Source organism: Tupaia chinensis, unplaced genomic scaffold, assembly GCF_000334495.1.
Source record: "Tupaia chinensis unplaced genomic scaffold, TupChi_1.0 Scaffold143678_1, whole genome shotgun sequence".
NCBI classification, from domain to species: Eukaryota; Metazoa; Chordata; class Mammalia; order Scandentia; family Tupaiidae; genus Tupaia; species Tupaia belangeri.
This window is the reverse complement of record NW_006203526.1, coordinates 124,877-143,736: the sequence shown is the minus strand read 5'-3', so window position 1 is coordinate 143,736 and position 18,860 is coordinate 124,877. Positions and strand designations below refer to the sequence as shown.

Sequence of the window (18,860 nt, the reverse complement as noted above, 5' to 3'; positions counted from 1 at the left end):
TATGCTTGCTTCCTGCTTACTCCTCAGAGATAAGGGGCAACCCCCACCTACTGATCAAGTACCACAGTGGGTTCTTCGTGGATGGCAAGTTCCTGTGCTGCCAGCAGAGTTGCAAAGCCGCCCCAGGATGTACCCTCTGGGAAGCATGTATGTGGACGCCTTGGTTGGGCTGGATCCTGAGTGGATGGTGCCCCATTAGTACAAACCAGCCAGATGCCAGAACAGCTTGCCAGAAAGCAAGATGTGCCAAATTGATTTGCATTGTGAAAATCTAGCCTTGCAGATGCTGTATGATGAATGAAGCCTAATTTGTGGGCCAATTGAATTGTGGCCATTAAAATAATAATAATATAATAATAATATTAACATCTGCTATTCTTCCACTTCATGAGAAGTATTTTTTAAATTGGAATCATTAGTCAAACAATGAGCTGTTATTTCCTCCTATAATTCTCCCTGGTTCAAGATAAACTCCAAGGAGGTAGAATGTGGTAAACCTATGACCCTGGTTCAAACATCTAGGTTTCCCATTTGATAAGAAAACCAGTTTTTCTTCTTATAAATGACAAAAGTCATGGACAAAAACAAAAACAAAAACAAAAACAAAACAAAAAGCACAACATTATTTTAAAAAGTATATCAATAGATATATTTTTTTGGGGGGGGAGAGAAATTTTTGCTATAGGGTGTGCGCACTCACCAGAGACACAGAGAGAGACAGAGAGACAGAAATATATTCACTGTATATTCCAAAATAAAGATGGCCAAGTTTTAAAAAATATATTCCAATATATTTAAAAATATATTCCAATATATTGCCATTCTGTACATGTGTGTTGATTTCTTAATGACAACAGAGAATGTAGAGAAGGGTTTGCTTTAAGTGCAAGCAGATTCCATCCAGTTATTTTTCTAGGGGAAATGGCGAACCTATATATTTTAAAGTTTGTAATTGTTTAACCATATGAAGTTGTTGATGAACCAAAAATAAAGGAGAACTTATTTTGGTAATGGCTTTACCAACCTGTACAGAATATGCCCAGACTATAATGACTTCTACTTGGAAGTACTTAATGAACTTGAAAACACAGAGACACATGAAATAATTTTCAAATTCAACCCATAACAGTATTTATACTCAAAAATCATGTTAATGTACCTCAAAAATCAACAAATAAGTATTTATTATATTATCCACTTTGATTAGATTATACAATATTCATTCATCTCAATGAGATCACATTGCCCTTTATACTCAGGAATCATGGTGATTTAATGAACTGTAAAGCATTTACTGTACGGGAATCTCCCCTCCACCGTGAGGAACCAAGGAGTAATGTCTCCTTGCAGTGTTAATTGTTTTACCCAGTGGTTCTGTCTATTGTCTGGTATCATTACCTAATGGACCAGATTTGAGCTCTTACCTTGCCCTAACTCCGTGGGAAGAAACAGGAAAAAGAGCACTACCTTGGGATTAGTTTTCTAGACTCTGTCTGGATAGCATCCATCATGTGTTCTGGCTGCTTCAGGCTCTCTGTCAGCCTCTGAGACAGACTACAGAGCGTAGAGGTATTGTGGCTCAGGAACACCTGTGCTATTGTCTATCTGCCCAAGTACAATTTACTCCCTTGGCTTGAGCAACCTAAGGCACACCTACTTCAGGTGTTGTAGGAAAGGAAAAGGAAACAGTTCCTGGGTGTCTTCATTTATTTTTGTCTCCAGGATACCCTGGTCCACACTCATCCATGGTACCTCCCCTACTGGTAAGTTGACCATACCCCCCAATTTGTTTGGGACAATCTCATTCTGTGCCTGTTAACATGGAATAGTCATTAAAAGCATGTTCTTATCACTGTCAAAAATGTTCCAGTTTTGGCAATAAACCATATGGTCTCTACTGATAAGGCATGCAGTGGCTTCACACTCATAACTTGGACATGTGAGGATGGAAAGGAAAATCAACAATTATCATAAGTACAGAAGGGGAAAGCTTGCAGTAAGTTTGTTCATGTATTTATCAGCTACTTATTGACTCTAAGAATGATTAAATATCTCCTATGAGTCGATCAAAGAGGAGTCAGACATGGACCCTGACCTAAAGGGCCATGTATACTAACTGATGAGATTAGCCATCTGTGAATCTGATATAGAAATGAGGTACAAATTATAGCTCATAGGATTTAGAGGAATTTCAAATTTTAATCTAGATGTAGGGAGATGTCAATAAATGATGGAGAAATGGTCTTTCAGTTGAAAAAATACAGGAAACACTACGGAATTATTCTAAACGGGTGTTAATTCATTTAATCCACTCAATAAACAAGCTGGTTTATTCTTCTGATGAATGGCATTGGGTATTTTTCTTTGTTCCATCTAAAGTTTATTCTGCTATTACTTGGTTTAACTTTTCAGATGCTGATCTACATATTGCAACCAATGAAGAAAAACACAGAGCTCCTATCTTCCCAGACAGGGTGGTAAGTCAACATTTTATAAATGTTTTTTCATAATCAGTTAAATAAACCTAGATGGCCAGATTCAAAACTAGAAAAGGTGGGCTTCATTCAGATTGCTCAGCAGAGAAAAAGGAGCTATCACTAATAGCTATGGAAGGTACCCAATAACAGACTCAAATATAGAGCCATTGTAACGTTTTATATTTTGTATTAAATTATCATTTTTTTCCTAACCAGTAAGCCCATAAATAGCTACCCCAAAATTGTATTCCTGTGATAAAAAGTCCTTAAGATGGCATCGCATATAACTGGCAACTGTTCTTAGCTGTTTTTCTTTTCCTACCACCAGCATGGCCAAGACTGCCTTGTGAAAGTAATCCTGGTGATGGAATGGGGCTTCATAGAGCACACACACAAAAAAAGCAAAATGCTTTTCCTCCATTATCCTTTGAAAGCTTTTCTGTATCTGGATGAAGTCTTAGGCAGATTTCATAATTTTTCAGTCACTCCCAGATGATAAAGTTTTCCTATATTGTTAGTAGTCATGAGAACAGCCTCTAGATTGGCCCATTGTCTGGATTCAATGTTATAATCACACAACTGCAAACATCAGTACAAGTTGAAACTTCTCTCCTTTACCTAACATGGATATGCATCGGTTGGCAGCCTGCTTTGGGGGAAATGTAGAGAAGCTAGTTCATGAATATTTTAGGGTAGAGGCCAAGCAAGAGGGGTCCTAATGAGGACATACTCATAGATTGCTGGTCCTCTGATGCTTTAGGTTTAATTTTTGGATTTGTTTTTGTTGTTGTTGTTGTTAGGTTTCTACCACAGGGCACATGCACTCACTGGAGAGAGACAGAGAGGGAAAGTGAGAAATCATCCCCTAGGAAGATGGCCACACCACAAGCAATCCCTTCTCCTCCATTCCCCTCTTGGGATTTTGGTCATGCATGCACACATGCCTGGCATGATTTTCAAACAGCCACATCCAGGACGCTAACCACAGTTGGCTATGTGGGAGTCTAGCATCTTAACCACCATGTCACCTGTTGGTCCCCCTAGCATCCTTTAGTAATGATAGTATCTGGGTAAGTTTCCCAGTGCTGATTCTTTTTTTTTTTTTTTTTAGGGGTTTTTCCTATCGGGCGCGGGGGCTCAGACAGACAGAGAGAGACAGTGAGACAGAAAGCGAGAAATCACCCCCCAGGGGGGATGGCCACGCCACAATCCCTTCTCCTCCGTTCTCTCGGGATCTTGGGCATGTACGCACACGCACCCGGCGTGAGTTTTAAGCCACCGGGTCCGGGACGTGAACCGCAGTTGACTACATGGGAGTCCAGCAACATAGCCATTACACTAACTGCTGGTCCCCAGTGCTGATTCTTAATCTTATGGGAGACTTTTCTAGGTTTCCCACTTAGAGGCAGATGAACATGTATAATAGTTTTATGACAGAAAAGATGTCATAATCCTCAGCTCTTGGATTTTCCACCCCTAATCCTCCTGCTGGATCAATTCAGCCATCTGGGCAGAGTTCCTGTCAAGAAATCTACCAGCCCATTTTTTTCCTAAAGGTAGAGTTGGCCTACAGAAAAACAAATGAAACCTTTATTGCTCTAGTTAACTGAACTATATGCATCTTGCTCTCAGAGTATAGATGGCTTCTTGATTTTTTGGTCTGTCTTCTTGGGTTCATGGCCACAGCCTCCTGCTTTTAGGCTTTCCAGGCAGGTGCCAACCTATTCACGTTCCAGAAGACACATAAAATGGCCTCCCAGTGGTTCTTTGGAGACTCACCAGAAAGTAAGGAATTGAGCCTGTGGTGTCTTGGGTACTTATTTTCAGATACACTTATTCGCACATGCTAAGTAAAAATCACCATTTATTTTTTTTTGTGTGTGAACCAACATGAAGGACAAAAATAATTCCTGTAGTATACAGAATAGTGTCCCCTAAATTTTGTTTCCATTCAGAACCCTAAGATGTGATCTTATTCGGAAACAGGATCTTTAAGTATGTCATTAGTTAAAGATCGAGATGCAATCATGCAAGATGAGGGTGGGTCACAAATCCAATGACTGGTGTCCATTTAAGAAGGAGAGTGAACACAAATAGATACATAGAGGAGGGAGCCATGAAAAATCCTAGACAGAAATCAGATTTATTCTTCCAGAAGCCAAAGCATACCTGCAACCCCCAGAAGCTGGAAGAGAAAGAAACAGTTTTCCCTGAGAGCCTTTGGAGTGAGCATGGCCATGCTGAAAACTTGATTTTAGACCTCTGGCCTTTAGAACTATCAAAGACTACATTTTTGTTTTAAACCATTAAATGTGTGGTAATTTGTTGTAGAAGCCCTAGGAAACAATTATTATGATTTTGGATTTTGACCTTGTTATCGGTGACATCACTGTTTTGGTTTGGATATGTGCTCCAGTCTTGATGCTTGAAAATTATGGCCCTAAAAAAACACCTAAGATCAATGTCCAGAGCAGGCAAATCTATAGATCAAACATTAACGAGTGGTTGCCTGGGCCAGAGTGGGAGTGGGGATTGACTGTAAATGGGTACAAAGGATCCTACTGGGGTGATGGAAATGTGCCTAGTCTAGACTGTGATGATGGTTACATATCTTGAGAAATTTACTAAAAGTCACTAAATTTTATGGTTTAAAAAGGTAAATTTCTAATAATGTTTATTTTAAATAAATCTAAGAACAGAAGATAATTTAGGAGCCAGAAAACCATTGCATCCCATCTCTGGTAGGGAATGCTTTGGACAACATATTAAAAATGATCATTCAGGCAAATCAGTGACCAAGGGTTCCTAAGCCTGTTTTGATTAAAAGCTGCCCAAATGAACCAGAGAACAGAGAAGTTATTATGAAAAGCATGTTTCCCTTTGTTTTGTTTCTACCAGAGCATTAAATAGAGGACTTGTTTTCTGAGTAGAGGAAGAAATAAAAATCAGCTGTAAATAGAGGACTTGTTTTCTGAGTAGAGGAATAAATAAAAATCAGCTCTCTAGCTGTTTTGTTCATATTTCCATTTAAGGTACTTTGCACTGCATTTATCTTCAGAGAGAACTACTTCACAGCTCTTAAATAACAATGTCCTGCATAACTAACATTTTTAGAATGTTAAAACTTCAACTCTGAGAAAACTCTACCTGGGGGAAAAAAAGTAAAATACATTGTGATAAAATTTAGAACCTAAACAAATACACACTCTCACACACACATAATGTGAATTGTTACTTAAAGTCTAACATGCACTTAGAAAAGCATGCAAATTCCAACTGTTCAGCTTGCTGATTTTTCACAAGCCGAACACATTTGTATAACCCACATTCAGATTAAGAAACAGACCATCTCAGAACCTCATAGCTATGTTCCTTCTGGAGACCTTAGGGAATAATTATTTCCTTACCTCTTCCAGGTTCTGTATTCATTGGATCCTTGCCTGCCCTCGATTTTCAGAGCCAGAAGGAGAGAAGCTTCTCTGCTTTCTGACCTCTGCTTCCATCCTCACATCTTCTCTCTATTCTCCGACCTTCTTGCTTCCCATTTATGAGGGCCTTTTTTATTATATGGGTTCCATTCTGTAATGCAGTTTAATCTCTCCATTTCATTATCTTCCATTACAATCTACAAAATCCCTTTTAACCATGTAAGGTAGTCACAGGCCTTGGGAATTAGAATATGAACATCTGTGTGTGTGTGTGTGTGGGGGGCATTATTCAGCCTACTTCAATCTCAATATGCTTATTATGTTTATTATTTTATTCCCTTGATGGACCTTTAGGTGGTTTCCAGGTTTTATCTAATTTAAATAATTTTGCTTTGAATGTTCTTTTACACCTCTTTTGGTTTCACTGTTGAGTACACACGCATAATTTCTGGGTTGCAGGGTATGTGCACACCCAGCTTTACTAGAGTCCACCAATAGCTCCCAGTGTGGCTGCATCACTTCATACTCCAACTAGCAAAAGTATGAGAGTCCCAGTTGCTCCATGTCTTTGTCAATACTTAGTATTGCTTTTTTTGGAGTCTTCTTTTCTTGCTTCCTTCCTTTTTTCTTTCCTCCCTCCCTCCCTGCCTTCCTTCCTTCCTTCCTCCTTTCCTCCTATTTAAGAGCTCGTATACTTTGCTGGTTCCCAGTACCTGAATCTGTGCCTCACTGTGATATATTAAAATCTCTTGTCTTCCAAAGCTGAAGATTCCTCGGGCAGTTCCTATTCTCAAAATGGATATGCCATCTTCAAGCACCACCCTAGCCCATTACGACAGCGACTTGAAGAGAGAGTACGGCTCCCAGCCAAATGTCAACATGCAATATATTCCAAGAGAAGACTGCCCCGACTGGTGGCAAGTAAGAAAACTGAAAAGGTAAAACCCAACTTTCAGGTTGGCTGCCCAACACATACAGTAGATGTTACCCCAGTCTTGGCCCTCAGCCTCAAAGCTGTTAGTGCAGGCCTTAGCTGAGATAGGGCTCTCCTCTCAGAAAGGGTTTAGTACCTGAGCCAGAAGCCTGGGGAAGCAGTGGCCCTACTGGACTGAGCAGCATAGACTTTCCATTTAGATGATCTGTTCTAACGATTGAAATAATACTTGAACATTTCATTTCCTCCTCTTCCTTCCTCCTCTCTCCCCAAAATAATTCCACATTCCAGAACACAGAATCTTTAAAATATATTCTGTAAGTGAAAGCACTTAGTGTAAGCTTACTTCCATCATGTGCTTTGGCATCACTAGCCAAATGACAAGTAGCCTTTCAAGCAAGGCCAGGGCTTGCCTTCTCAGGATGTACACTTCCACGTCTCCTGACCTGCTTAGTGGTCTCACATTTCTCAGCCTAAAGATTCTAACTAAAACCAGACTTAAAAACACCTTGAAGGCAGTCAGTAAATGGTATCTACCCTTGGTATCTGGCATCAACTTGCCCCACCAGTGATGCTCAATAAATGTTGAATGGAATTGTGAGGTGACCATACAGAAAAATTCAAGTGACAGCCCTTCCTTAGTTGCTATCTCTGACTTCCTCCCATCGGTTTGTCTGCCGCCTGCCATCTTCTTATCCAGGTATCAGCACCCCTGCAGCCTGGGCTGTGAAGGCAAACAGGAAATCCCTACAGGGTACCCGTTGTCTGTCTTTCCCACAGTGGATGCCGAGCAGATCTCTGACTCACCATGTATCTCTCCTTTGTTTTCTCCCTTGTCCTCTTATTCCTGTATTCTTTCCATCCTCATCATTTTACATAAAGCAAATGCCTCACTGTACCGATGATACAGCCACAGGGCCATATGGAACTTGAAAGAATGTAAGTGTATTTTTCTTCTTTTTTTTTTTTTCAGTATTACAAACTGTGATCCCTTTCATTCCAAAGTGGAGCTAGTCCAAGTGTATTAATCTATACCTGGTGCCTGAGGGAAGGGGTTGCATTTATTCACCTGTAGCCCAGCATTTTTGTGGAAGGGGATGCAGACCCAAGGAGAATGAATGTCATGTTAACCTTGTGCTAGGTCCCCTCTCTCACAGAAATCTCGGCGATTCATTGAGGGAGGCCTGTGATGAAACTGACCCGTTTTCAAATAACTAAGAAGAACTGTTGGCTCACATAGGTTTGCTGCAGAGCTTCTGACTCATGGATGGCCAGATCTCGTATTTATTTAAAAATGAAGTTTTGTTCACAGTGGGGTATTTTTTTGCATCAATTTTAAATTTAAAAATTTATTAAAATTACTATTACTGCATTTTTGACACTTCCTTAGATTTTATACTCCCTTTAGTCCTGACTCTGGATTTTCCCCTAGAATTTCAGAAAGCTAGTTATTTGTACAAACAACTGGTTAACCACTTTTTAGCATGAGCAGCATTGAATCTGTGAATGAGCTATAATAATAGCTAAAAGGTCTTCATGGAGTTTGAAATTTTTAAATGCACTCATTACTTTTAGCTCATATATTGAGTGATACTTTTGGTCAACTTTCTGTCATTTTTACTATCTGCATCTGAGCTGCTATATATGTGTGCATGGACATGAGGGCACGTGTAAGCATGCACACATGTGTGTTTGGTATTTCTTTAGAAAGGGTCTCATTGGATCCTGCCTCAGCCTCCTGCGTAGCTGGGACCAAGGCACAAGCCACCCTACCCAGCTTCTGGCCTGCTTTTTAATTTTTTTCCCAAGTAGTAAAATAATGCATGCTCCCCTTAAAACATTCAAATATTGCAGACTTTCCAGTACACTTTCCTCTAACATGTTTTCTGTGCTATGCTACCCTATATACAATTATAAAGATGGGTTCTTGTTGCACAGTCTTCTTTGTCACGTGTTCTTTTCATCTTTGCCATTTTTCCCATTTGAATACATTTTTTCTTTCTTTTCTTTGTTGTTGTTATTATTATTATTATTATTTATACATGTGGCAAAAGGGGAACACTCCTCCATTGTTAGTGGGAATGAATGTAATTTTTTACATTCAATTTTAATTTTGATGAAGTACATGTAACATGAAATTTACCACCTGAATAATTTGGAAGTATACAGTACAGTAGTGTTAAGTACACACACCGTCGTGCAACCTGCCTGGTTATTTTGAATGCCTGTAAAGTATCCTACGACATGGGTAAACTGAAGTGATGCAACTAGCAATGGATATTCTTAAAAACAACAAGAAGGCTAAATAAATTGCTTAGTCTTTTTAAATAAGAGGGGTTTTTTTATGAAGACAAGAAGCCAAAAAGCTATTGTAGTGGGTGAGGCTCTTTGGAAAGGCAGAAGGAAGGTCTTGTCACATTTAAGGGCTTTCTCCAGGCATTCCTTGAAAGGGAGCCAGAGGAGCATTTTCTTGCTAGGAAGCTTGTCACTATGAACTGTGGGTTTGAAAGAGAGCCTGGGCTGTGAAGGCAAACAGGAAATCAGTTCACATTCCAGATAAAACAGCCTTTGGACTTTGGGAGTTTGGCACTTCCCCGTGTTCTGCTTAACACCCACAATGAAAGACAGAAAATGATGGGTGACAAAGGAAGATGGAAACCCTGCTGATTTCATCTAGATCCTGACAGGGTTTAAAATTCAGTATTTTCAAGACTTCATTGTAATCACAACTGCATAGAGAAACATAGCTTATTTTAAAAGTTATAAATAACAGAATGCCTGTATAGCTACCAGAAAATCAGGACAAAGCCAACAAAGATGGTTTATTACCCAGGTTTCTAGGGTTTGGGGTCATTATGAATCACCACGAACAATTCTCTTTTGTTTAGGAATACTGCCAAACCACTGCTTTTTATAGGAGTCCCTGAAAGGACCAAAATGTGAAAGTAACTCATTAGCTTAAGTTTCTAAACCATGTGAAATGCCTGGGTCAAAATGTCAAATAAAGCTAAAATATACCTGGATAAAGTTACTTGTATCATTTCACTTTTATCAGTAAACATAAATTTATACATTTATGAAACATCCCTCTCTCTCTCTCTTTCTCTTTTTGCAGCAGCAGCAGTGAAGATGTTGTATGTAGCAACCAAAGAGAAAAGAACATAGTAAATCACAGCACCTCAAAGATTTCATGGTACATCAAATTCAGTTACTCCTTTATAATCAAGACTTGCTCCCTTTTACAGGAAAACTAACCACATTTGCACTAATGTTGCCATTAGGCTTCACCTTAGAGATCAGTTTAACCCAGAATTCCATGTAGTTTTCCTCTCTGAACACCTAGGTGGGTCTGAACTGATGGTTTGTAGGTCCCAGTTTTCCTCACATTGATTTTTCCCAGCTCTCAATCATGATATGCACTAGTAATAGCATGGACATTACTGTACCAAGCACAGGCTCCTCTAACAGGAGCAATGTCAACCTAGAGTTGAATAGTTCTTCCCTAAGAATAGCTCGCTGCACAGCCCAAGATTTCTTTTAACTTTATGCTATGACCACCCTTAAGGAGTCATCTAGAGTTCCTGGGAGCCTCCTGTATTGAAGAGTCATTCTCTCATTAAACTGGATATGAGTCCAACTTTAGAGCGACTGTCTCCCCGCTTTGCTGATACTGCCCAAGTGTAAAAAACAAAACAAAATGAAAAACAAATAACAAACAAAAAAACCCTAACAGTCTAAGGATCAGCAGGTGGCATAATGGTTACATCACTGGATTCCCACGTAGTTGACTGTGGTTCAAATCCCCAGACCCAGCGGCTTAAAACTCACGCCGAGTATATGTACATGCATGCCCAAAATCCAGAGAGAAGAATGGAAGAGAAGAGATTACAGTGTGGCCATCTCCCCTTGGGGTGATTTCTCACTTTCTATCTCTCTGTCTCTGTCTCTCTGGCGAACATGTGTGCCTTACAGCAAAAAAAGTAACAGTCTAAATTGTACTCATGTGGATAAAAAAAAGGGGTGGTATTTGTATTGCACTGCTAGACAGATTATTTCTGGGTGTTTTTTCCCCCTCTCTTTTCTTTTTTTATGTTCATGTTGTTTTCCAACTCTTTTTAAGGGGGTTCCCTGAGTCAAGTTCATCTGAAGAAGAGGAAAATCTGGATGATTATGAGTGAGTGTTGAAAGTCTTCTGTGTTCCTCCAAAACTAGACATAAATGTTTCTATTCTATTCCTCAAAGATGTTTATGAAAGCTGGTTCAGACCTTCGTAGGAGGCTGTATTTACATGAGTAAACATGTGAGGATCTGAGCCACTTAGCTAGATGACAGGATGATGAGCTGGGTTATTACCAATGAAAATATTTCCCCCTAGCTGATGGTCTAAATTGGCTGCACATCTTCACTGGCTTTATCACATACCAAGGCCCCTTTATCTCGCCTTGTCTCATTAGATAGAGCACATGACGTTTCTGCTTATTATTCCCTTTCTGAAAATCTCCAGCAGGGTGATATTTGAAAGCTCTTATTAACACTGAGTCAAATTTTGGGGGAAGTTATTTATGATGCAGTTACATAAGGTAGCACAACTGAGACCTTGAACATGGCAGCATTTGTGTTGAAAGATTCCCATTCCTAGGGTGACCTGATGATGTAACATTCCAACTGGGATAATTTAGAGAAAGAGTACACCATTAAAAAGTACACCCGGATATCAGGCATAAACTGGATCATTCTGGGCAAATAAGAGTATGTGATCACTTCAATTACACTGAGCTATTGGGTCATTGAAAAAGTCATGATGCATTTTTTTCTGTGTTTTTCTATGCAAAAAAAAAAATCCATCATGACTTTACCAATGACCCAATAGATTGGCCTAAATGGCCATTAAAGTCCTTTCTAAAATCTCGAGTTCTATCATTCTACAAATAGAGACAAATGATCATTTCCTGGACTTAAAAATTGGTGTCAATCTTTAAGTGAGCACCAGAATATATTGGACTCTCAGACCTTTGGTACTTCATGGCACAAAATTCTCTTGGACACTGCATTATCTTTCTTTGTCTCTCCAGGCAAAGTGAGGACAATCAGTTAAAATCTCATGTATTAATTGTACAATATCTAGAAGGATAGTTAGAAGAGCTTTGAAAACATATCAAGATCAGTTCCCTGTCCCCTAATTTTACAGATGTGGAAATCCAAGGTCAAAGAGTCTAAGTGGCTTATTCAAAGTCATACAACTACATGTTTGGAAGTTATGTCTAGAACCAAGACCTCCGAAGTGGTTGGTCTAAGGCCTTTCCACTTTTTTCAGCTGCTCATTCTTTCTCAACTAATATGGAGATTATGCAAAGAACCACTTCCCATCAATTCCTGCCATGTTCTGGGGCATCTTCTGCCTTGTTTTCCTCTTATAACTCTTCCCTTCTACTTTCACCTTCTTCATGTACTTCTTTTCTCCTCAGGTGTTTTCTAGCCAGTGAGTCTTCACAGTCCCCCTAACCCATACCTCATCTCACCTCACATCCTACTTATTTCCTTAGAATGACATTTTAGCCCAAGTCGAAAGGCCACAGACATTGTTAGCCTCAGATAAGAAATAGCTCTTGACCTGTTGAGCTCTGCATATAAAGCCAGACACCATGTTCTTGGTTACCTTAGTAAAATGGGCAGCATTTAAAGATTATACCTGGTTCTCACACATCATCTTTTTCTCAGTACAATAAAACTACTCTTATCCTAATATAAATTTTGATCTTTCTCTATTGCTATCCTGAAATTTTTTTAATTTAAAGAAGCATTTTATTTGAAAAAAAGATTCTGTAAAGTTGGCTTCTATTGGGACCAGCAGTTAGCGTAATGGCTATGTTGCTGGACCCCCATGTAGTCGACCGTGGTTCGCGTCCTGGACCCAGTGGCTTAAAACTCACTCCAGGCGCGTGTGCATGTGTGCCCAGGATCCTGAGAGGAGAATGGAGGAGAAGGGATTGTGGCGTGGCCATCCCCCCTGGGGGTTGATTTCTTGCTTTCTGTCTCTCTGTTTTTCTCTGTCTGTCTGGTGTCGGTCTGTGGGGCACACACGCCTTAAGGCAAAAACCTCTCCAAAAAAAAAAAAAAATTGGCTTCTATTAGATTATTTTTTTAAATGATAGGATTGAAAAACAAGAGCGTTTATCCTTGGCAATCCTGAGTTACCCATTGGAATATTCTTCATTGAACTAATCTCTGGCCCTCATTCAAAACAGTGAAATGTAGAAGAATTTAGGGGTCACCTAGAAAAAAGCCAGAGATTCTTAAAGGCCAGCCCATTTAAAAATTCAGATGTGCAGATCCCATCCCAGAATCAGAATTGGATGGTGGGAACTAAAGAATGTATGTATGTATATATGTGTGTGTGTGTTTAGTATTTAATAATTATTTAATTTTATTTATTCATTCATTTTTAAAAATTTGACTAGAGAGAGGCAGAGAGAGAGAAAGTGAGAAAGCAATCCACCAAGTCCGGGACTCAAACTGTGGTCAACCATGTGGGAGTTTCCGGCACCTTAACCATCATGCCACCTGCTGGTCCCAAGAATGTATATTTTGAAAAGTTCCTCAGATTATTCTCTTGAGCATTCATGTTTGGAAATTCCTGATTAGAAGGCCAATGGATTGGAAAATTGAGTGTCAAGTTACACAATTTAAAAATGATTAGTTCTCAAATATGGAATTTCTTTCCTGTTGCAGCTGGTTTGCAGGTAACATCTCCAGGTCACAATCTGAGCAGTTACTGAGACAAAAGGTAAATTAGTTTTATGATTAAAACAGACTTTAAGAATCTCTCTATTGTTAGGCCCACAGGTTAAGGCAATTCTCATAGGTATCTTATTGAAACTCACCAAAGAATTGCTTGTCCAGCCTATGGATTACCAAGTCCTTCACATCTAGTCACTTCTGTTTCCACTCCCTATTGTTGCATAATAACCCACCTTAAAATTTAGTGGCATGAAACAACAAGATATATGAGTTCTCATGATTCTGTGTGTCAGCTAGGCCAGCAGTTCTTTGGCAAGTTTGCTTAAGGTCACTCATGTGGCTTCATTTGTCTGATGGGTTGACAAGGAGGCTGGGTTTAGCTGAAGCAGTCAACTGGGGTGCCAAAGTTCTAATCCAAGCAGCCTCTCCATGTGCCTAATTTGGATCTCCTCAGCATTGCATCCTCAAGGCAGTGATAGAAGAGCATAAGCCCCACACTACTGACAGTATTAAGTTTCACTTTTGTCATGTTTGCTAATGTCACATTGGTCATAACAAGTCACATGCCCAGCCCACAGTCAATGTGAAAGGAGAATACACAGGGCAAGAATAAGAGATGATTTATTGGGAGCCATCAATGTAACCATTTGCCATTACCTCAGCTCTGTCTCTGCTCATTAGCACCTAAACCAGAGTACAACAGATGAGCTAGGGAAAGGATTTATCTGATTTTATTACTCATTTGTATGGAATTAACAATAGCAAACTCTTGATCTATAAAAATGACACTTTGATATAGTTCAACATAAAATGCTGAACACATCAATTATTTCTTTGAGGAGTGCTATTGAGAATGCGATGCCTTCACCTGGTATTTTGTCATATTAATGGCTTATTATCTTCTCTTCCTGCATCGGGATCTGCTTAGCCTTAGCCCAAATCATTAAGAAAGACAAGTAGAGTAGAAAACTTTAACAATTTATTCTGCATGTTTGGTTTCCTAAAACCTTCCAAGGGCCATGATATGATGATGTGTGGGTCTAAATTTTATTTCTTAAAGATGAAAACATTTAGGCTTGCATAAGTACAAAACAGAAAATTATCAGAAAGTGTCAAAAATTAACTGAGGAAGAGTTGAAGCATACAGGTAGATCTATAAGACACTGAGTGAAAAAAAGAATGAACACTAAACTGTGGACCACCTTCTGTGCCTGCCATTGGATAACCTGTGCCCTTGGTGACATTTAAAGTGAATCTAAAAGATTTATTTTCCTACCCATCTACCTACCCTATCCTACTATGAAAAATCAAAAATGTTTTCTGTTTCTTCTACATTTTCCTTCCTTTTTAGGGAAAAGAAGGCGCATTTATGGTTAGAAATTCTAGCCAGGTGGGAATGTACACAGTGTCCTTATTTAGTAAGGCTGTAAAGTAAGTATGATGTGGGTTTATTTCTTTGATCTTTCTGTGTGTTCTTTGAATATGCTGATCACTTAGTCACATGTTAGGCTAAGACATCATCTTTAACATCTGCAGTTTCAGCCAAATCTGATATCAGATGTCCTCCTAGTGAAGCTTCTTGACTCCAGATTTATTTTTGAATGTGGCCAGGTTGATGAGTCAACAAATACATAAGGAGTCAAAGGAAAATAATCTCAGTCAATAAGTGTAGACGTCCTCTTTTGTGAGACCTCATCAATGGGTTTGAGTTAATTTCACACTGATACCAAGAAATGATTAGCCATTTGCAACAACAAAGAGTACACTTTCTCCTTTTTATAATTTCAGTCTTAGCCAGGTTAGCGTTACAACGATTTATTAACTTTTTCTTATGTGCCAATAATAGTAAATATATAGTCAATAATACAGTAAATATATAATATAAAATCAGTCATAGAACTGGACTCAAAGCCCAGTTCTTGACCACTAGGCCATACTCCTGATTAGCCAGAATCAACATATACCAATTTGCCACTATTTTCTAAAAGTAGGGGAAAGGGGAAAAATGATCTATATGAAAAAAGTACAAGTTCACATGAGCAATTAAAAGACTTCTCCACCCACTTCACCCCACATATCCCACTCCCAAAAGAGTCTCCCATCCATGCTCTGAGGTGCGAATACTCACAGCCCAATCACTTTTGCATCCCACCTTTTTATCTTCATCATTATTCTAAAAGAGGATTTAGGTTCTGAATAGTGATCCTGAAGAACTGCAAGGCTCACAATCATCCAAGGAGGATTCCAGTTGTATACTCTGTAAATATACTCCAAAGGAATAGTCTGGAAAGTTGGAATTCGTTCTACATGAATTCTGTTATGTGCACAAAAGACACATCGAGTCCAGCCAGAAGACCTTTTCCACAAATGCTGATTGTCATGGACACCTCCAGAAAACCACAGATGTCAAGACTGGGAAATCCTCCCCGACTTCCCACCCCTAAATGTACAAATGCATCTAAGATAATTATTTAGCCATTGTCTAATCAAGCTTCAATTGTTCATTAAAAATATTCTAACATTCTTTATTTCTTACTATTGATAAAAAAGGAACTGTCAAACATTACCATGTGCATACAAACGCTGAAAACAAATTATACCTGGCTGAAAACTACTATTTTGATTCCATTCCAAAGCTTATTCACTATCATCAACACAATTCAGCAGGTAACTTCAATTTTTCTTTTATGAATCCTTGCTGATAAATAGCAATTTTCGTGGATACTGCTGATTCTCCTGACATTCTTAATCATAATCATATAGGGGGAGAAAATGCTCTCAGGCCCTGTTCCTGCTGTGATTTTTTTTCTTTTTTCTGTTTTGCTGTAGGGCACATGTCCTCACTGGGGGGGAGTTGGGGGGAGGGAAAGTACCTCATGCAGGGATGGTTATGCTGCAATCCCTTCTCTTCCATGGTCCTCTCAGGATTTGAGGCATGCATGTACATATGCCCAGAGTGTTTTTCAAACTGCTGGGTCCAGGACTCGAACTCCTAAGTCAGCTATGTGGGATCTAGCTGCCTTAACTATTACACTACTTAGCTAGCCCCCTACTGTGATTTTAAACTTATATTTCCTGGACTATAACATGTTATACTCCATAATGAAAATCAGTGAGCTGAGTGAGTTAGAAAGAGAAATTCTCTTTATAAAAGTGTTTGTAGGCGGGGCCGGTGGTGGTGTGGTGGTTAAGGGTGTTGGATTCCCACATGGCCAATAACTGTTTAAGTCCCAGACCTGGCAGCTTGCTTGCTCGCTCGCTCTCTCTCTCTCTCTCTCTCTCTCTCTGTCTGTCTCTGGTCAAATTAAAATGAAAAAATAAATAAAATAATTCTAAAAAAGTTTGTAAGCTTTTCTGCCTATAGAAACAAGTTCATTATAACATTCAAATATTATAAAATATTTATCACTGGGGGCGAGCAGGTGGCGTAGTGGTTAAGGTACTGGACTTCTACATGGTTGACCATGGTTCAAGTCTTGGATACAGCAGCTTGAGAATCACATCAGGCATGTGTGCATGTATGCCCAAAATCCTGAGAGGAGAATGGAGGAAAGGAGATGGCAGCATGGCTAGCCCCCCTTGGGGGGGGATTTCTCACTTTTTGTCCCTCCGTCTCTCTGGCCGGCAAGCACACATGCCCTGTAGCAAAAATCTCTCAAAAAATATATGTATATGTTATTGGACAGATAATCTCCATGGACAAGTTGGTCTATTATGACATATTTTTTGTATGTTGATGCTAACACTTATTCACTACATATTATATATATAAATTATACATATATGTATATACATTACATTTTTACAGAGATTAGATCATTGTCCACATACTGTGCAGTTTGCCTTCTTTATTCAATATGTCCTAGAGGTCTTTCCATGGAAATACAAATCACTTACTTTGTTCTATTTAATAGCCACATTGAATTCTATTGCAGTTACCCAATAATTTATTCACCTTGACTTCTATTGATTAGCTGTTGGATTATAGCCAATATTTTCACATTAAAATGGATATTTCAGTGCACACTGCTACTTACATACCTCTGCACACCATCCCAGTGTTTCTATGGCCAAATTCCTAAAAGTGGAATTTCTAATTTTGTTCTTTTTTTTTTTTTTAAGGATATTTTTGCTATAGGGCACATGAGCTCTCTGGAGACACAGAGAGACAGAGAGAGAGAAAGTGAGCAATCACCACCCTTCTCACGGAAAATGGCCACATCGCAGTCCCTTCTCCTCCATTCTCCTCTCAGGATTTTGGGAACACATGCACACGTGCCCAGTGTGTTTCAAGTTAACAGTTTTGCGACTAGAACCATGGTTGGTCATGTGGGAGTCCAGCGCTGTAACCACCATGCCACCTACTGGCCTCAAAAGTAGAATTTCTGAGATAAAGGCTAAGAACATTTAAAATTTGGGCATCATGAAATGCATTTCAGATATGTACAATCCCACTAACAACATTTTCTCTCTTCTTCACCAACACTGGGTGCTCTTATTCTTCTAAAATTTTGCCTAGTTGTCTGGTGAAAATACACATCGAAATTCCCTTCACTTTCTAGTCAGTGATGGGGTGAATTTCCAACAGTGAGTAAAAATAAGTCATGAGCTCGGCCTTAAATTACTATTACTAAAGCTGACTTGATCACAAGCACATATGTGAATTGCTTTTACTTCTGACTTTTATTTTGAATCTTACTTGTATTTTTCCTTTACTTCAATTTTCTCATTTGTTTCTTTTAACCTGTAGCACCTCAAAAGTCCATTTTGAGAAAGATACTGTATAGACAGCCATCCCTAAGTGGAATTATTCTACCCCAAGGGATGCACAAGAAACTTCACAGCTTATAGTAAGAAAATACTAAAAAAAAATTTTAGATTTTTTTTCAATCTCCATTTTCTACTTGTGAGTGTGGTTTGTGATTGACATAATGTATCATTAGAGAGAGAGAGAGAGAGAAAGAGATAAAGGAAGAGGGGGAAAAGGAACAGTGTGAAAGTTTCCATGATTTGGAAATAGTTCTATTTAAATGGGTTCTTTAAAGCCACTATAAATATTTTTATTATTTTAACGTACCCTTACCATAAATGAACATAAATAAATAAAATGACTTGGCCACATAATTGAATTTAATAATAGGTTCAAGTTTTTGAAATTTAGATTGTCTAGTTTTTTATTTTCTCCCCTTCCATATTGTTTTAATTTATTCCAAATATATGTGCTGTGTGTATAAATATTTCAGTATAGGACTGTAGAGACAGCAAAATAAAAATGGGCACTTT

The 18,860-nt window shown here is 38.9% G+C and overlaps 1 protein-coding gene across 1 annotated transcript in view; it reads left to right on the top strand.

Moving 5' to 3' along the window:
• Window positions 1-18,860, top strand: part of BMX (BMX non-receptor tyrosine kinase) — a 51,264-nt gene that overhangs the window by 17,892 nt on the left and 14,512 nt on the right. The window contains exons 5-12 of the mRNA XM_006164693.2: window positions 28-147; window positions 2,413-2,477; window positions 6,668-6,843; window positions 9,955-10,032; window positions 10,960-11,013; window positions 13,569-13,623; window positions 14,929-15,008; window positions 16,117-16,244. Of these exons, the coding sequence (XP_006164755.1) occupies window positions 28-147; window positions 2,413-2,477; window positions 6,668-6,843; window positions 9,955-10,032; window positions 10,960-11,013; window positions 13,569-13,623; window positions 14,929-15,008; window positions 16,117-16,244 (756 nt within the window). The remainder of the gene's footprint in view (window positions 1-27; window positions 148-2,412; window positions 2,478-6,667; window positions 6,844-9,954; window positions 10,033-10,959; window positions 11,014-13,568; window positions 13,624-14,928; window positions 15,009-16,116; window positions 16,245-18,860) is intronic.